Source organism: Prionailurus viverrinus, chromosome E3 (assembly GCF_022837055.1).
Source record: "Prionailurus viverrinus isolate Anna chromosome E3, UM_Priviv_1.0, whole genome shotgun sequence".
Lineage (NCBI taxonomy): Eukaryota > Metazoa > Chordata > Mammalia > Carnivora > Felidae > Prionailurus > Prionailurus viverrinus.
Window position 1 is genome coordinate 9139184 of NC_062576.1, and position 16660 is coordinate 9155843.

Sequence of the window (16660 nt, forward strand, 5' to 3'; positions counted from 1 at the left end):
ATCTTGAGGGCCTTGCCTTTGTCTGCAGCCATGGTTGGGAGCGCAGAGGGACGCCAGTAACGTGCGGCCAGTGCCTCTGTCCGGTTCCCTCAGGGCTTCTGCGTGGCAAAAATCCACACGAGTACTAGCCGGGAACGCCTGCGAGAAAGAAACGCACCGCCGTCCGGTGATTCGGGAGCTCGGTCTCGGCCGGCACCAGACAAAACAGGGGAAGCACCAGGCGGTGGCACCGTGCAGTTTGTTAGCCAGGCAGCCATGCTTTTGACCTTGCTGTGGGTTACAGGACACAAACCTGAGAAGGAATCTGTTTATCATGTGGGGATTCATGCCATCCTTGACAGTCTGCAGTGAGCAAGATGGATGGTCTGCCACATCGGTCCCTCGCATGGGTGAATCGGGGCAAATTTACAGTACAATTTCTTTGCTGCTTCAGAAACAAAAATAACATTTGCTGGGTTTTATATCCAGTTGTACGATGACCCGGAGGTGAGCAGAGAGAAGAAATCCGATTTGTAGGATTCATATTGCCTTCAAGATTTATACGGATCATTTCTGCTGTTTACGTCTAGCTCTTTTACATCTTCTACAAACCAGCGGGTTGTTTTTTGTTTGTTTGTTTGTTTTAAACCAGAATTTCCAGGTTGAGGACACAGGTTTATGTGATGGTGGAACCCTGGTCCTGTTTAGGATGATAAACAGGTTCACTGGTTGAATTGAAGTTGTTTCATTTGGGATTTTTTCTAGGTATTTACACAAAACATCCCTTGTATTCAGAATACATCTCCCATCTTGTTGAGTTCAGAATAGGTCGTTATCCTGCGTCTGATCCAGGTTGCTATCTTGGATGTGACATGTCCAGCAAAGGACACTCCACTTCTATGGCCCAATTGAAATTCAGTCAATACTCCATGTTACATTTTGTCTAATCAGGTAGCCAGTGTTTTGGGGGCCACCCAGGTGCTCTGATGTCCCATGAGGGGCCTGCTTCCTGAGACTTATCTCTCTGAGGCCACATAGCCCAAGTGACAGGACCTGGCCTGGCCCCTGACACGTGGCACATGGGCTCTTGCTATGTGCCAGGCTTGATGGGAGGCGGCGAGAGGGAGCCTGTCCCAAGACACCAAGCCATCAGCTGACTTTACCTCGAATAGGACCTTAGCGCTGTCTCACTCTGCGTTTTCCTCCCGGACACAGCCTTTCTGTGTATTTGGTAATTAGGAAATGGCCAAAGCCTTCATTCCAGACATCCTAGGACTCTGATGGAGGCTGGGTTTCACGGGTGGCACGGGATGGCGCTCCCTACTGGGCACCCGGACCAGGACAGAAGGGAGAGCATGGAGACCCGACTGCCACTCTGGCCCCATCTCCCGGTGCCAGCGTGTGTGACAGAGCTTGGCCTTCAGAAGCACGTCCTGGGGTTTGACAGGGAGCAGAGTGAGTGCTTCTCTTCTGTCGGTCCCCTCCAGGCTGGGTGCTGTGGAGCCCTCTGGGATCACAGCAAGAACCCACAGGGAGTCCCAGGACTCAGCACGGAGGGGGGAGGGCCCCCTGGGGCCAGTGGCCGAGGCCTTAGGTCTCCTCTTCTGGGGCCTTCCTAACCACACGTCGTGGGCCGCCCTCATTTAAAATAATCCACCCGTTCATCTTGTTCTGAAAATTAGGGACAGAATATAAGATGCAGATTATAATTTAGCCGAGGGACTTCTGAATTCTGGAATCACAGGGTCCCACCGGAAGACGTCACAACCGTGATGGCCCATGGTTAATACGACAGCAGTTTCGCAACAGGATGCCCTTGTCTTAAGCCTTCAGATCCCTTTTGTTCAAACCTCTAGTTTTTCTTCTGTTGCGGTTTTCAGGGTTCTTGTTTGTTTGTTTGTTTTTTCATTTTTTAATGCAGAAGATGAAGTTTCTCTCAGGCCATAGACCCAGTGGCTCGCCATGCTGTCTTCTTGCACAGGCGTTGAATGTGTTTTCTGGGTGAGGAAAGTAATGCTCATGGTGAAAGACGGCTATTTTCAGCCTCAGATTTTCGTGTTCTTTCATTACAGAAAGCACTCCCAAGACCTCTGCCAGCTGCAGCCCTGCGCCCGAGTCGCCGATGAGCTCTAGCGAATCAGTGAAGAGTTTGACTGAACTGGTCCAACAGCCCTGTCCCCCCATTGAGACGAATAAGGACGGCAAGCCTCCGGAGCCCAGCGACCCGCCCGCCTCAGACTCGCAGCCCGCAACGCCACTGCCTCTCTCGGGACACTCGGCCCTCAGCATTCAAGAGCTGGTGGCCATGTCTCCCGAGCTGGACACCTACGGCATAACCAAGAGAGTCAAGGAGGTGCTGACAGACAACAACCTCGGTAGGTGCCCTCCCCGGCTGCCACATTGGGGGCGGCGGGTGGCTTCCTGGTGGTTTCTGGAAGAATGGGTGCAGGGACCAGCCAGTGAGTTTAAACGTTTGTAAGCCATCGCTAAGGACATAAAACACCCTCCAGTTGTGAATACCAGGGCTCCCGAGGGCGGTCGGTCCCAGCCTGCTCCCTCCCCGGCGCGCCCACCAGGACGTCTCAGCCAACGCCCGTGCACCCTGACCAGGGCATGCCCGGTGCAACTCCCCGGTCCTCACGGGCGCTGCCGGGCGGGAGCAGCATCCAGATGGCATGCTGGAAGAATCCACAGACAGGGTTCACGTCTCAGCTCTTCCTCTTATTGTGTCTGTGATCCTGAGCAAGCCACTCTCAGAGCCTCCCCTGTAAATCTGGGACGGCAATGCCCGACGGGGGCTTATGAGCAGAAGCCATTGCTTCGCACCGCGCCTGGCAGCTAATAGTCTATTACTGTCCTCCCTGCTGCTCCAGGAAGCCGGCTCCCTTCCCCAGGCCCTCCACTGGGAGGCAGTAGCCTCGGTGGAACTGAGCTCACCACCCCTCTCACTGGGGCTCAGCCCCAGACCCAGGACATTTTGCTTCGTGCGTGCACCACCCGAGGCAGCTCTCTCTGAAGCCTCTGGGGCACACGGGCGGTGGCTTTGTCTGTCAGAATACTAAGAGTGTTTGGTCATTTTAAACTTCCGTGCCCCCATGGTACAGCATTGACCACATGGGATTCTCCTGGTCGTAGACACCCAGAGAATGGAAACAGCCTGTCCCCAAACACGCTGTCCTTACTTCCCGAGTGTAAAGGTCAACGGAAGGAACAGTGTTGTGTGCGGTGCTTACTTCCCGAGTGTAAAGGTCAACGGAAAGAACAGTGTTGTGTGCGGTGCGTGTTAAGACAACCCCGAAGAGCGGCTGGAATTTGCGGAGGGGCCCTACGTGTCTGTTTCTCCCAGGGGATAGCACAAGAAGGAAGGAGCAATGAAGTCCGGGGAAGTTTGTGTGGTGGAGGGGTTAGGTGGCCAGCTTGCCTGGTTGAGGTTCTCTACCCCACCGCTTGTGCAAACCAGAACAAGGGAAGAAGCGGTGTCAGCTGGGAACGTTTTTAATGAAGTTAATTCACAGAAATGAAATGGCTGTGAAGCCCTCTATGTTCATCAATGATCGAAATACGCAGGGATTCCTAGACCTGGGTCCTCCCCTACCTTACAGTCCCATCACGAGTCCAGAGAAGCAGGCCCAATATCTTATTGCCGCCCACCCCCTCACAGGAAGTGTCATTTTCTGTAAATGTGGGCAAGCGGCTGAAGACAACTCTGGCGTTAGCCCACTGCTAAGTTGCAAGGTCGCAGTCGTGAGATCACGGGCATGAAAGTCTCCACCTTGGCCTTCCCGTCCGTGTCTCCATCCTTGCTGGAGTTTCAGCCGGTGTTGGGCATACACCGCCAATGCCATGTGATGCGTAAATCAGTGCTCTCAGGGGTGACACTTCTCCAGAGAGATGACTGCCTCCTCTTAGAGCATGAGCTTCCGGAAGAGCTCCAGAGCAGCGCCACCGTGGAGCTGAGAAGCCAGCACAGTGGTAGCTGTAGCCGGTCCTAGCTTCTCCGAGGAAGAGCCCATCTCCCCTGCTGGGGGTCTCTGAGTGGGCACTGAGGGGGCCAAATTACCGCTGAATTATGCAGCTGTCACACCCAGGCATCCTCAACCGCTGGCTTGAGATCTTGAGACGTTCGGGGGTCAGTCTCTTGAGATCATAAGCAGAGTATGTGCGTGCACACATTTTATCGGGAGAGGGTAGGTAGCGTCCCTCGGGTTCTCAAGTGGGTCCGTGACCCAAAAATGATTGAGAGCCACCACTGCGAAAGCTCTAGAAGCAATACAGATTTCCAAGAATAATCCCCCCTGCCATACAACTGGGTGGGTCAAGCAAGTAGTAACTAGCCGTGTATACATATATCACTTTCCTGACCATCCCAAGCTCCTTGGAATGTAAATGAGATTCATTTGCCAGATGAGAATTAGATAGAATTTATTTAAAACTACCACAGCAAAAATCTGGTGAGGACTTAGGACGCTTATAGGCCCTGTGAGTTTGAAATGCAGGGAACCACAGGTTTACAAAATCGGTACATGTGTCCCTAAGTGAAAATGATGGGAACAAAAAATAATAATATCTCAAATCCGGTGCTTTCCAGGCTGTAAACTTCCACTTGAAGGGCTGCTCTTTTTTCTTAACGTTTATTTTTGAGAGAAAGAGGGTGCATGCGTGCGAGTAGGGGAGGGGCAGAGACAGAGGGACACAGAGGATCCAAAGCCGGCTCTGTGCTGACAGCACAGAGCCCGAGGCGGGGCTGGAACTCCCGAACTGTGAGATCACGACCTGAACTGAAGTCAGACGCTTAATTCACTGAGCCCCCCCGGGAGCTCCTGAAGCCCCGCTTTTTTACAAGGAGGTACTCCACCGTTGCTCACACCTGCCCTGGGAGCACAGGGGGTGGTGTTTCCCTCTCGAAGACGGGAGCCCATGAGCCTGTCATCCGCGGTCACCCTGCCGCTCGGGGACCCGGGTGTCGTGTTCCCTACTCTGTGTGGTACCCAGCGCCGGCCTGTCTGATCCCAGTCTCCATTTCCGCCTAATAAGTCCTGTTAGTCACGTTCCGAACCCATCTGGTCATTCAGGTTGTGCCGCATTCTCATTTGCGCCTTCAAAAGTGCCGGCCCCTCTTCACCCGAGGCTGAATGGCTCTCAGAGAAGAGAAATTTTCTCTTGAAGCCTCTGACGAACCCAGCAGCCCTGGTGTCGCTGTGCTCTCCAGAGCAGAATTCCCTCTGATCGGCCTGGGGAGCGGGCTGCCCACCACGGCCTCGGAGAAAAGGCTTCGAGGAAGGGGTTGCGATCGCCTTTGAGCTCCAGTCAGCAGAGGCAGCTGAGACTGCGGGAATAGACTTTAGAATTGGAAATGGCCTGCTTTTCAGAAAAACAGCGCTAAGGGGCTCTTTCTCCTTCTCTTTCCTGCTGTGACCTTGGGTCAAGTGGCCTGTTTTCTCAGCAAGACCGGATAACCTTGCTAATCGTGAAAGGAGCCAGACAGCCCTGTGGTTTGAGGTTGTATAAGAGAGGGCTCCCCGTGTGCTATTAACCTCCTGAGCTTGGGTGAGGGATTAACCACCTCTGATAAGCGCTGCCGGTGTCATCCAGGCCTCGGTGCCTCCAGAGGCTGAAGGCTTTTTTGCGAGAGACGTCGTTGTGTGCCAGCAGCACGCGGGAGTGATACTGTCTCCGTCACCAGTGGAGTTCGTCACAAGTCCGGCTGAAGAGCTCTTTCTAACAAGTGCTCGCTCCGAGGCGGGACCCAGCTGACCAGACTCTGGGTCTTTCAACCCGTGCCTGAATTTAACCTTGTCCTTCCAGATCCCTGGGTCTCTGTAGTGACGTCTCTCTCCGTTCCGTTTTCTCGCCAGGTCAGCGCTTATTTGGGGAGACCATCTTGGGGCTCACCCAAGGCTCCGTCTCCGACCTCCTTGCTCGCCCAAAACCCTGGCACAAGCTCAGTCTGAAGGGACGGGAGCCCTTCGTCCGGATGCAGCTATGGCTGAATGACCCCAACAACGTGGAGAAGTTGATGGACATGAAACGGATGGAAAAGAAAGGTAAGCCCCGGCGCCTGCCCCGGCTCGTTGCTTTCTCGTGTACAGACGCGCCGTCGCTTCTAAAGCCTTCGCGCAGAGCAGCGAAGGTCACTGATCTGTGGCCGAAGGGCCCTCGGGCGGGGGGGGGGGGGGGGAGGGGGTCTCTTCTGACAATTGTCAGTGGAGGAGTACCTAAGAGGACTGGGAAGGTTTGTGACTTTTCTACCCAGCCGACTGAACCCAAATACGTTTTAGCATTGAGGGGGGCACTCTGAGAGTTCCTCATGGTCGCCCTGGCGGTCAGCGTAGCCCTTTTCTTGTTTCAGGCCACCAAGAAGCGAGCGTCACAGCACTCGGTGGCAGCCCATTTGTTTCTTGTCTTTGCCTTGCTGGGCGCCTGGGGAGCTCTGTCTCTTGCATGTGGACCACGAGCCAGGGCCTTCCGTCTCCCGTCTTATCGGAGAGCTCATTTATAAACACACTTGTAGATAAGGAAACCCGCGTTCAGAGAAGCCAGGTGCCTCCGTTGAGGTCACCCCACCTGGTCACCGGAAGAGCACATTCCAGCCAGAACAGATCCCTCTTGCCGTTACTTTATGGGCTGTGGGGCTGCGTGGGATTAGCCTCCTTGAGGGCCAAGCGTGGCTGTTCTTTCCGTGCGCATCTGGAGCCCTCTCGGATGCTGATCGGCATTCTTCCCGCACCCCGGAGGCCACAACACGGGAGAAATCCCAAAGCAGGGGCACCTTGGTGGTGGTAAGGAATGTCTTCTCCGTCTCCTGGTCTGTACTGGTACCTGCTGCTCCTCCCCGCGGAGGGCACGGTGGCCTGAGCTCACGGAGTGGTCGAACCCGAGTCCCTCAGATGTGGGAACGAGGCACCACCCACCCACGTGGCTGAGGCGTGCGTGTCTGAGCCGGGGGCCAGGCACCAAGCCCAGGCTTGCGTCCCGAGTTCACCAAGGGAGTCTGCTGTTCGCCGCCGGCCTAGTGGCACTGTTGTCACCCAGCCAGGGCTGGAGCTCCGGGAGGAAGCAGGCACCTCTGACGTCTCTTCCCAGAGCTCTGTGGGGTCAGGCCTTGTCTAAAGACGGAGACTTCGGGTCCTGAGGCTCCTGTTTGGCGCGGTGTCCAAACTTGACTCAGTCCACACAGCTCTGTCTAGCGTAGGCATATTATCCAGGAGAGACGAGGCCCTCGCGTTATGAGACTTGTCTGCTTTCAACCACTGGCCTCATAAGTTGGGAGCCGGCACCCGCACTCACGGGCCATCAGGCTCTGAAGCTGGTGCTCTCAGATGTGTGTTGTGCGGCCTTCTGTCCAGAATCAGCCACACTGGGGCCCTGTGCCCAGGCAGCAGCCTTCCACCCGACCCAGGGCCCTCCAGTGGACCCTGGCCTGCCTCCCGGTGTGTAGGCCACGGCTCTGACATAGGCCACGACCCTTTGGGCAGCTGCACATGATGTGACGCCTGGTGCCGCATCACCCCCAAAAGTTTTTTTAACATTTCCCCCTTGGGGAAGTTTCAAATAAAGACGTAGAATGGCATCGTGAACCCCATATATCCATCACCGAGTTGCGACACTTATCAGTGTTCACCCAAGCAATGTTAGAGCTCTCTGCGTTGTCAAGGGGCGGGGCCTGCCACCTTGAGCTCCATGAGGCCTCCGCGCCCTGTGCTGGGGAACCCCCTCCCTGTGGCCGGCCCTCCGAGGCCACCTCCTGCACAGCCTCCCGTCGCTGCAGGTGTCAGGAGGGGGACAGCCCTGGTTCTACCACCCTGGCGTGCTTCTCCTAGGCCACTAGGAAAGGACCCTTGCCCCCACAGGTGGATCTCTGGGGGTCGGCACAGGCCTCCTTCTTTCCGCACGGGCTCTGGGCGCCATCTTGTGTTACAAAGGAGTTACTGTTTCAGCCAGGCCCAGGCCCCTCCCCACGTCCCAAGTTCCCGAAAAGCGGCTGTGGCCCCACTGTCTTCTCCCTCTAGTAGGGATGCTCACTGGAGGAGCCTTCACCACAGTGGGCGACCCCAAACACAGCACTTCCCTGGGATTTCTGCCGATTACCGGCCGTCCACCCAGTGGGAGCGGCCGGCAGGCTCATTTCTTTCTGGCCACTGACAGTATGATTTTCGTTTTCTTTGGGGGAAGATTTGCCTTCTCAGCTGTGTCCTAGGTCAGTCATAAAATGGCAAGTTAGTTAAGTAACTCCTGAGTCTAAGTTTCTGCATCTGTAGAAAGGGGATGGTAATATGACCTCCTTCAGGTTTGTGAGCATTGGAAAGAATGTACGGAACTTAACCACCAGCACATCTAAGTGCTCCGTATGTCACAGTTTTTAAAATGAGTTGGGTTCCTCTAAAGCAGATGAAAGTCCATCATGCTCCCAGGCTGGACTCTATGAAAAAGTGAGCACCGGGTGATCCAGACTATGGGGTTCACATGTGCGTCACGCTTCCCTCTCTTCCAGAAAGATTTTGCTGCTTCTCCCGTTAGCTCGAATCTTTTATTGCTCTTTTTCCTTCTTCATAAACTTTTGTCTCCATCCTGGTCTGCCTTCTTGCTTTCCGTCCCTTCACGAGACGGCCCTTGAACCAACCTGTCCACACAGCCACCAGCCCCTAGACGTGCACCCGTACAGCGTGGGCTAGCTCATCGGTATCTCTTCCTGGTGGCTACAGATGGACCCTGACAATCCATAGTCTTCTCCTGTAACATTTTTTTGAGACCTGAACATCAGTGCCGCTGAAGGGTGTGCTCCGGTGCTGCGGGGCCGGGGCACTGGCCGCCATCAGGCAGCTCAAGGCAAGCAGCACTGCCCAGCACGGACTTGGGTCAGACCTCAGTCCTGTCACTTACCAGCTGTGTGACCTGAAGCCCAGCATTTCGCTTCTCCAGGCCTCGGTTTCTTCCCCTGTACGCAGGGGCGGCAATGACCCCCCTCCCACCGCATACGTGGGAGGATCCCGTCCCAGATGTTGGCCACTCCACTCCTCCTTTTCAATAATATTACCTCCCATCTTCCATCAGTTTTAAGAAGTTTTCAAGGATTTGCAGACTCTATTCCAACCAAGCTAATCCACTAGAAAGATCACTATGGATGACTTATTGGTTCAAGCCCGAATGGTTTTTAACTTGAAGCATAGCTGGGGACAGGTGATGCATAAGGACAGACGGGGCAGATGAAACCCCAACAGCACAGAGAGAACAGAGAACTTGAATCTGGAGGCGCGTCCCCTTTACTTCACTGCTGCCCCCTGCTCCCCCCTGCAGTCCTTCCACAGTAAAAAGCCATATCAAGGACACAAGAACCCTGCTTGTCCCCAAAAGCAAGGGCAAGGGCAAGTCCCCCAGGGCAGGTGCATGGTCCCTGAAGCGCCGAGCCCCCTCCAGCCGCCCCCCACCCCCGCACTACTGGACTTTTTCTCAAGACCATGGCCCCTGGATTGCTGCCTTCCTCCGTACCCACGTCCCACCTCATTCAGGGGTGTTTTAAGACCCTCAGACCCCGTCCAGGGCCAGGCCTCAAGTTCTTTGATCTCCTTAACCCTGGGCTTTTCCCCAAGTCTTGCTGTCACCCACGACTACTCTACTTCTCAGAGACTAAATTCAGGCACCCCACTCACTGACCACGTTCTGCTGTCCTTCTGTCTTTCCATGTCTCTCGTGTTCCATGGCTCATTCTGCCTCCAGGCCCGCCGATCCCTGTTCCCACCCTTGTCCCCATCATTTTGCTACCTGGTGCCCTTACCTCCTCCTGCCATCGTCCCAGACACAGCCATCTCTCTCCCGCCTTCCCATTCCCCGTCCCCCTGCAGATCCCAACCTCGGGTTCGTGCTCTGCCTGTTTTCTCCACCGCTCTCCTCTACCCCTCCAAGACTCCTTCCTTTCCCATCACTTCAGATCATCACTCCTGCCTTCCTACTTCAGCAGGAAAATGCCAGCCACCAGCCTTCCCCGCCACAGCCCCTATAAGCTCGTCAGTACCTCCAGCCCTCCCCTCCTGTCCTGTTCGGGCGCCATCCTGGTGCACCTGCAGCGATCATCTCTCTCACCTGTACCGCCAGCTCTCGCCCCTCAGCTTGGAAACACGATCAGCTCGCTCTCAGCTTCAGATCCACCCTCGGCCCTTCCAGAAACTATCCTGTCTCTCGCTGTTCTTTTACATTCAGGCGTCTTAAAATAGCAACTCGTGCTCACTGCCTTCACCTCCTCACCTCCCGTTCGGTACTCGGCCTACAGCCACCTGGATTCTTCTGCTCCCACAGCCCTGCTCTGCCTCCTTCCCCCAGTCTCTGGTCATCTCCTAAAGCCAGAGGGTCTCCGGGGTCCTTGTCAGACTCACTGCAGCGCTGACACTATAGATCTCATCCTCTCCCCACCGTTGTCTCCTGGTTTTCCTCCCATCTCTGGATCCCTCGTGGCTGCTTCTTCGTGGGGGCGCTCTCTGCCTGTGGATGTCCCAGGGTTCCGTTCCCAGCCCCCATCTTTCTCACCGACGGCACGGACCACAACCACAGTTTGTGTTCTTGTGGTCCAAAATCCCTCTCTCTGGCCCAGCCGTTCTTCTAGGCTTCGTACCTACCTGTCTCACTGCCCACAGGCCATCTCCAGGTGGGCAACCCAGAGACCCCTCCGACTCCACAGTTCCAAGACGAGCCACCGTCTTCTCCCTTCTTCCGTGGCGCCCAACCCAGAGACACGAGCACCCTCCTCACTTCCCAGCCTGGGACCGGGGGCTCCTCCGCCCTCCTCAGCCCCTCCTGCGTCAGTTCCCCTCCCCCCCCCCCCCCCCCCCACCGTCCTGTCAGCTCTGGCCCTTACCATCTCCACACCCTCTGGACTTTTCTCCAGTCCCACCACCACTGCCCCAGTTCAGATCTTTTTCATTCTTACCTCCTAACGGAGCACCTTCCTGCCAGCCCTGCCATCCGCTCCATCCTCCAAACCGCAGCCAGAACAGCCTTTCCAAAACGCATGCAGCTGATCAGACCATTCCCGACTAAAACCTTTTCGTTCCTTCCCTCTGCCTCTGAGGTAAAGTCCAAACTTCCAGCCTACCCCGACACTGCCCGTCTCTCCGGCTCCTCCCTCCCCCTCCACACCCCAGGCGCACGTGGGCATGCGCACACTACACACATACACACTCCGGAATTGTGCTGTCTCGTGCCTTGTGCCCTCTTTTTTACACCTGCCGGTCCCACTTTCCAGAACAGTCTCCTACCACCTCCTACCTCATCCTCTCTTTTTCTGGTTAATCACCCTTGGCCTTCAAGATCCAGCCTAAACACCATCTCTCCTGGGAAGCCTCCCTTGACCCCTCCTCGGGCTGAGCTGGGTACCTCCCTCCCTTGGAATCTCCCTCACCGCGCTTCCCCGGGGTCGCCGGTACGCTTCCCCGCGTCCCCCCCTGAGCCGCCAGGCAGGGCCAGCCGGCGACGTCGTGTTCCCACAGAGCAGGCGCTTGGCGAACGTGGGCTGGGTTTCAGAACGGTTCTGGCCCAGGGGTTCCGCGACGCTCTTGGAAGAGCAGGGCCGAACAGCTGGCTGCCACGACGTACACACGAGTGTGAGCCGGCAGCGCCCCGTGGCGCTCTTGGGGGTCAGGGGCCCGGGGTCATCTCCCGGCTGGGCCTGCACCTCAATCCGCCTTCTCTCCCTCCCTCAGCCTACATGAAGCGGCGGCACAGCTCGGTCAGCGACAGCCAGCCCTGCGAGCCCCCCTCCGTTGGCATCGACTACAGCCAGGGCGCCAGCCCGCAGCCCCAGCACCAGCTGAAGAAACCCCGCGTGGTGCTGGCTCCTGAAGAGAAAGAAGCTCTGAAGCGAGCGTATCAGCAAAAGCCATACCCGTCACCAAAAACCATCGAGGAACTCGCCACCCAGCTCAACTTGAAAACCAGCACCGTCATCAACTGGTTCCACAATTACAGGTACGTCCCGGCTTGGTCCGGCCCTCGGCGCCGTCAGTCCGGGCTCCGAGAGAGCGGTGCGCCGTCGGCCCTTGGGAGGCGGCCCGTCTGTCCCGCAGGGAAGGGCCACGAACGGCGCAGCGGGCTGACGTTCTGGGGACTTGGCCCTGGCGGGCTGGGGACCGAAAGCCTGGTGCTGGGTCGGTTAGTTTGGCTTTTTATGTTTCGTTGGAGTTTTTAGCTCCCAAGGTGGAGGATCACGTCATTAGGGACAATCGACGTCTGTCTGCTGTGCCAGGAAAACGGGATCACTTAGTGAGGGAGAGTGTAGGCGGCCGCGGTTCCATAGCAGCGAGCATGTCTTAGTGCAGACCCAAAGGTTCTTTTACAGCATTGTCTTCCAAATCAGCCTGATTTGTTTCGAAATGAACTAAATCCAGTCAAATTAATGAGATTTATTGAGCACCTACCAGATCTCCAGACACTGAGCCAAGTATTTATTTTGAGAGAGAGAGTGCACGAGGAGGGGAGAGGCAGAGAGAGAGAGAGAGGAGAGAGAAGCCCAAGCAAGCTGCACGTCGTCATTGCAGAGCCCGGCATGGGGCTCCATCCCACGAACCGGAAGATCAAGCCCTGAGCCGAAATCGAGTGGGACGCTTAACCGACTGAGCCACTCGGGTGCCCCTTACCTGCATTTTACAGATGAAAGACATAAAACTCACTCAGACCAAATACCTGATCTAGGCGTGTCAGCTTAGGGCCTAGTGCTCTCCCGTAGAATGAAGCCGACTGGGGTAAAATGTTTGGATTAGGTCATGACACCCACATACAATGAATTGTCGATCGTAGCTGCAACCAAGACTTCCTGCCGCTAGAAACCGGGACTTCCCGGTGGCCTGATGGAAGTCCCTGCTTGTTTAATGCCCTGAAGTGACTGTCTCAAACTGCTGGTTGTCATCAGAACATCACTTTCTCTAGGGCCCAACAAAACTGAGTCGGGGGCTCCTGGTTCTACCCAGGGGACAAGCACACGCAGGTGGCCAGTGCGGGCGGAGCCCTCATGGTTACTCACCTGAGACAGGCCTCGGGCAACAGAGTATATCCCAGGCAGCCGGGGACCACAGGGACTGGTGTCTCGGACTGGGCCCTGCCTTACCTGTTAGGTTCTGCTGCAGCTTCCCAAGCCGCCCTGGTGACCACCCCCCCCCCCTCCTACCAGGTGCTAAACAAGGTGGGGACTTTGAAAATATTAGATGGGACCCAAAACAGTACCTTTATTGCCGGTGAAAGCTAAGTAAGCATTTGTAGCCTAGTGTGAGAGCCAGACAGACCTGCTGCCTGACTCCTGGAACCAGGCAAGGGGAGCCACGATGGCAGCACTGTCCCCAGCCGGCCTCCCGGGCGCGGCCTGGCTCCCGTGAGGACAAAGACAGTACACGAACCGAGCACAGCCAGCTTATTCATCCTCAATGTACAGATGAGATAAGAACAGAGGCAGAGCGAGGCTAGCAGTTGCAATGGTGGAGCTCCCTCCACCTGGACGGAAGCTCTGAGAGCGGGAAACAGTGAAATGAAGGCGGAGGAACGGAATCCTGGGCAGAGGATCACCGGAGCCTCTCCCCGCCAGGTGTTATGCAATCCCATTTTTACTTTCTAGACACAAAGGTGCATTGGAATGTGTTCTTTTGGGTCTTCTGCAACTATGTTCGCTTTTTTTTTTTAATATTTATTTTTGAGAGAGGGACACACAGGGCATGGGGGGGGGGGGGGGCCGGCAGAGAGAGAGAAAGGGCGACACAGAATCCAAAGCAGGCCCCAGGCTCTGAGGGGTTTGAACTCACAAAGCTCGAGATCATGACCTGAGCCAGAGTCGGATGCTTAACTGACTGAGCCACCCAGGCGCCCCAAGCGACGTCCACTTCAGTGCAAGCACGGGAACCCTGGAGACAGCGGAGTTATCTGGGTCGGGTTGCCACCTGTTACCCAAAACACCTCCAAAACATTTCCCCTGGCCCTGCTGGGGTCACCTCGTTCCCCAGACCCTCCCCTACAGGCCTCAGCTGAACGACAGTCACTGCCTCCTGGCCGGGGCACGCTCTCGCCCGGTTCCTTAGCTTTGGTCAGTCGCCTTCCTGACGACTGTGTAACGCCCATCACAGTACAGGTGGTCAGCTGCTCACTGTGGAGACGCCCCATGTGTGCATTTAACAGGACCAGGGTCAACCGTGCACCACAAAAGTAAAGACAGAAGGGGGAGAGAGGAGGAGGAGGAAGAGAACCTCAAAACTTAGGAAATGAGCTCAGATGCAGATCTAGAGTGGATGCTCAGTAAATGTTTTCTTGCAAAAATAACCGTAACAAAGCTTGGCCAGGCTGACAAACGGAAGAACCTAGGGCAGAGATTCGCTTCGGCTGCCGAGATCTGGAAAGATCTTCTGCAAGAGGTAGGAGATGTGCAGGGTCTTGACAAAAGAACTGAGAAGAATTTTATAAGCCACAAAATAGATCAGATGAGAAGTGAGCACTAGGTCATTCAGAATTGGCATAAAGCCCCAAGAACTGAGGTCACTTGGGTCACCCGGGAGGCAAAGTGCAGAGCAGAGATTCAGACGGAGAAGCACACCCCCTCCATGGCTTTTAGCTCTTCCAACTAGATGCTTCCAGCAGAGACCAGCCCAGTAGACCCCAGAGCTTCTTACAAGAACTGGCACACAGCAGCACTTAGCACACATGCACAGACTTCCTTTCCTTTTTCTTAAAATGCTGATTTATTTTGAGAGAGAGAGAGAGAGAGAGAGCACGCAGGGGAGGGGCAGAGAGAGAGAATCCCAAGCAGGCTCCACATTGTCAGCACAGAGCCGGACACAGGGCTCGAACCCACAAACCAGGAGATCATGACCTGAGCGGAAACCAAGAGTCAGACACTTAACAGACTGAGCCACCCAGGCCCCTGACACACACACTGAGTTCCTAAGGGAGGAGATGTCTCTCATATTCTGCAGGAGTTAATTAAACAGGAGAAGTTGACTTTTTTTTTCTCCTGCCCACGGGAACCCACAGGGAATAGTGGTGGGGCAGGGGGGGTTGGAGATCGATTCTCACCCCCATCAAAAGAGTAAAACTTTGCTTCCTCTTACCATTTCACCCTCAAGGAATTAGAAGTATCTTAGGGTGACCATTTACCCGGGCACAGGGCCAGGAATGCCAGAACAGGGTGTCACAGGACACCTGGTCTCCTCCCGGAAGAACAGGTCCACCCAGTAGAAACTCTTCTGAACCCTAAATACCGTGGCGCCCTGCAAACCTCGCCTTACATGGCTCTCTGCTCCCGGGACCTGGTGTTTCTAGCTCAGAAGAGGATATTCCTCACAGACGTGGAGACAAATCTAGGCGAGGAAAGATGATGTCTCCTGTCGCCTGAGCATAGAACGTGTGCCAGGCACCGAGCCGGGAGCATCATGTGTGTTGTCTCATCAGATCCTCTGATCGGCAGCGGAGTGCGGTGCTACCGGCCCCATTTTCCAGACAGAGGTTACACGGGTTCACCCAGCTGCAGAGGGGGGCGGCCAGGATGCCAGGCCACAGGCACGAAGCTGTCCCTTCCCGCCCCGCAGCCCCTTGACCTCAGCCTTAGCACTTACAACGGGGATTGTGGCATTCAAAAGGCAGCTGGATGGTCAGAACAGTGCCCTTTTTTTCTGGGTCTACTTTGTGTCCCATATTATGCGTTAGTATTTTCTTCCTAACATCTCTGCAAGGAAGAAACTATTCTCCATGATTTTCAGATCATACGGAGAGGCTCCAAAAGGTTCAGGAATTTTTGCCATGTTGCAGAGCTAGTAAGTTTACAAACCCAGGTTTGCCTGGTTCCACAGAGCCTGTGCTCCGTTCTGGGGCGAGTCTACCCCTGGGACTCAGAGTTACAGGTCTCCCTGTCTGGCCTCCCACCTCCCCAGCCAGGGTGGGATGGGATTAGGTGTTCACCCCGGCTGGCATTCTTGGCTGCCAAGGGGCCTGAAAAGGCAGCAGACAGGCCTGCCCTCACAGCACAGCATCCAGGAACCTGACGGCAGGGGGTCCCACTTAATAGGCTCCCATGGGAGCCCAGAGAGGGAGGAAAGTCTTCTGTTCCCCCTGAGAACTTCGGGAGGGGGGGTGCTTTAGGACCTCACCCTGAAGCTCTGGCTCAGAAACCATCCTCTGGACAAGAGTCCTCCGCAGGGAGCAAATAAGTGTTGACACATCAGTGCCATCAGGGTTCTGATACACTGGACTAAACTACAGCCAGATTCCCGGTGGCTTCAACGCTGCCCTCCTCCAACACAAGACCTGGCATATAGTGGACTCTCAAAACAGGTTACCTTCACTGGGGTCTATGTACTGCAGAAAATATTTTTATGCATGCCTAGCCCAAGGCCCGGTTTCCTTCTGCAAGACAGTGGGCTTAGTGCTAACTTGACCTGAGGATGCTTTTCCACTAACAGTTGGCACATTAATCAGAGGCTTTTTCAGCTCTTTGGAACCACCTAGAGAGACTTCTCATCGAGCCTAGTACAGTGGGCAAGATGAAGGAGAAACGCAGGCACAAAAGCAGACTTAACAAGAGCCATTTCATGACGTCCCAAACCAGGGACGGCCAGGGCCCGTGTGCAGCTGCTCCCTTCACACCCGACAAAGTATGGGAGCTTGATTATAACGCGCTTGCTGTGTTGGAGCGCGTGTCTGGTCTCCTTCCTGCTTGTTCAAA

The 16660-nt window shown here is 55.4% G+C and overlaps 1 protein-coding gene across 7 annotated transcripts in view; it reads left to right on the top strand.

Moving 5' to 3' along the window:
• CUX1 (cut like homeobox 1) overlaps positions 1 to 16660 on the top strand; it is a 366343-nt gene that overhangs the window by 321234 nt on the left and 28449 nt on the right. For 4 of the 7 annotated variants that reach the window (XR_007147822.1, XM_047838946.1, XM_047838945.1 and 1 more), the window contains exons 21-23: positions 2052 to 2354; positions 5835 to 6023; positions 11670 to 11934. The exons of the other annotated variants lie outside the window; for them this stretch is intronic. Coding sequence is in view for 3 of the 4 variants with exons in the window: in XM_047838946.1 (XP_047694902.1) it covers positions 2052 to 2354; positions 5835 to 6023; positions 11670 to 11934 (757 nt within the window). In the remaining variant the exon portion in view is untranslated. The remainder of the gene's footprint in view (positions 1 to 2051; positions 2355 to 5834; positions 6024 to 11669; positions 11935 to 16660) is intronic. 7 annotated transcript variants of the gene reach the window in all.